The sequence below is a fragment of the Pundamilia nyererei genome, unplaced genomic scaffold (genome assembly GCF_000239375.1).
Source record: "Pundamilia nyererei isolate P.nyererei 1_Seehausen unplaced genomic scaffold, PunNye1.0 scaffold00093, whole genome shotgun sequence".
NCBI classification, from domain to species: Eukaryota; Metazoa; Chordata; class Actinopteri; order Cichliformes; family Cichlidae; genus Pundamilia; species Pundamilia nyererei.
Genome location: NW_005187494.1, coordinates 1,420,055 through 1,421,178, shown reverse-complemented (window position 1 = coordinate 1,421,178; position 1,124 = coordinate 1,420,055). Strand labels below are relative to the sequence as shown.

Below are 1,124 nucleotides of genomic sequence, written 5' to 3'. Positions count from 1 at the left end.
TCCACCAGAATTAGAGGCCCAGATCTGACCACACGGACAGTACAGGGTAAATCATCTGTGCTAATCAGGTGTTGATTGGTGATTCTGATTGCTGAATAAAGACGCTACTAACCGTCACCCTCTGACCAGCCTTCAAGGTGAATTTAGCTGGGAACTTGAAGGCGATGGGAGTGCCAGATCCCACCTGCCGCTTCACCTGCCAGTTCCCCAGATTCTGATCCTACAAGAGCAAGAGGGTAGTTGGGTAAAAACGTCAGAGTTCAAAGTCACTACATTACAAATAGTAATGTAGTCAGTCCACCTCCAACTTCTCCATCTCACCTCATCAGCTTTGTTGCTGAGTCTGACATATTTCCCATCCAGATCCACCTCGTCCACAGTGACACGTCCACTGGCCGAGGCCTGCTGGGTGATGCGAGTGCGGGAAACGGCTCCACCGGCGAAGCTGGAGGCCTCGCTGTCGGTGTCGTTAGGGCGACGTCTCTTAGCAGGGGAGTTCTGAGCGCTGTGGTGGATAGATCGAGAGAGAGCTCCAGAAGTAGAGGATCGACTTCCCGCCGCCCTGGTAGGAGGAGGGCTGGGCGAAAGACGCAGTCTGCAGAGAGAAACATGTTGATGACGATGATGAGATAAATGAAAAAGTTTATGAACCACACAGAGGAAATGATGAGCGTCGTTACACATACCTTTGCTCTTCTCCCTCCAGCAGCTTCCTGTAGGCGCATATCTCCATGTCCAGGGCCAGCTTAACATCGAGGAGTTCCTGATACTCATCGAGCTGCTGCTGCATCTGGTGCCTCATCTCTGCCATCTCTCGATCCTTCTCACCCAGAAGGCGACGCGTGCTGTCCCGCTCCCGCGACAGAGCATCCTCGAGGTCCCTGATCTTTGCCTCACGAGCTGCCAGCTGGATCAAACCAAAGAGTCACAAAGTTACTGCCTGATAGGATCAAACAAGCAAGTCTGGAGACCTCAAGAGCAATCAAGGAGTGAGTTAATAATTGAGCTCAAAAAACAAAGGAAATCTAGAGAAACCATGAAAAACTGAACTTTTAAACAAATAAATGGAGTTTACAGCCAGCATCAATTTGAAGAGCCTAATTCATGTAAATCTATAAAAACAA

At 49.6% G+C, this 1,124-nt stretch overlaps 1 protein-coding gene across 1 annotated transcript in view; it reads right to left on the bottom strand.

Moving 5' to 3' along the window:
- The window catches only part of LOC102211321 (lamin-A-like), a 7,263-nt gene that overhangs the window by 2,098 nt on the left and 4,041 nt on the right, over positions 1-1,124 (bottom strand). The window contains exons 7-10 of the mRNA XM_013912566.1: positions 687-907; positions 322-595; positions 113-220; positions 7-24 (exon numbers count right to left, since the gene is read on the bottom strand). Coding sequence (XP_013768020.1) covers positions 7-24; positions 113-220; positions 322-595; positions 687-907 — 621 coding nt within the window. The remainder of the gene's footprint in view (positions 1-6; positions 25-112; positions 221-321; positions 596-686; positions 908-1,124) is intronic.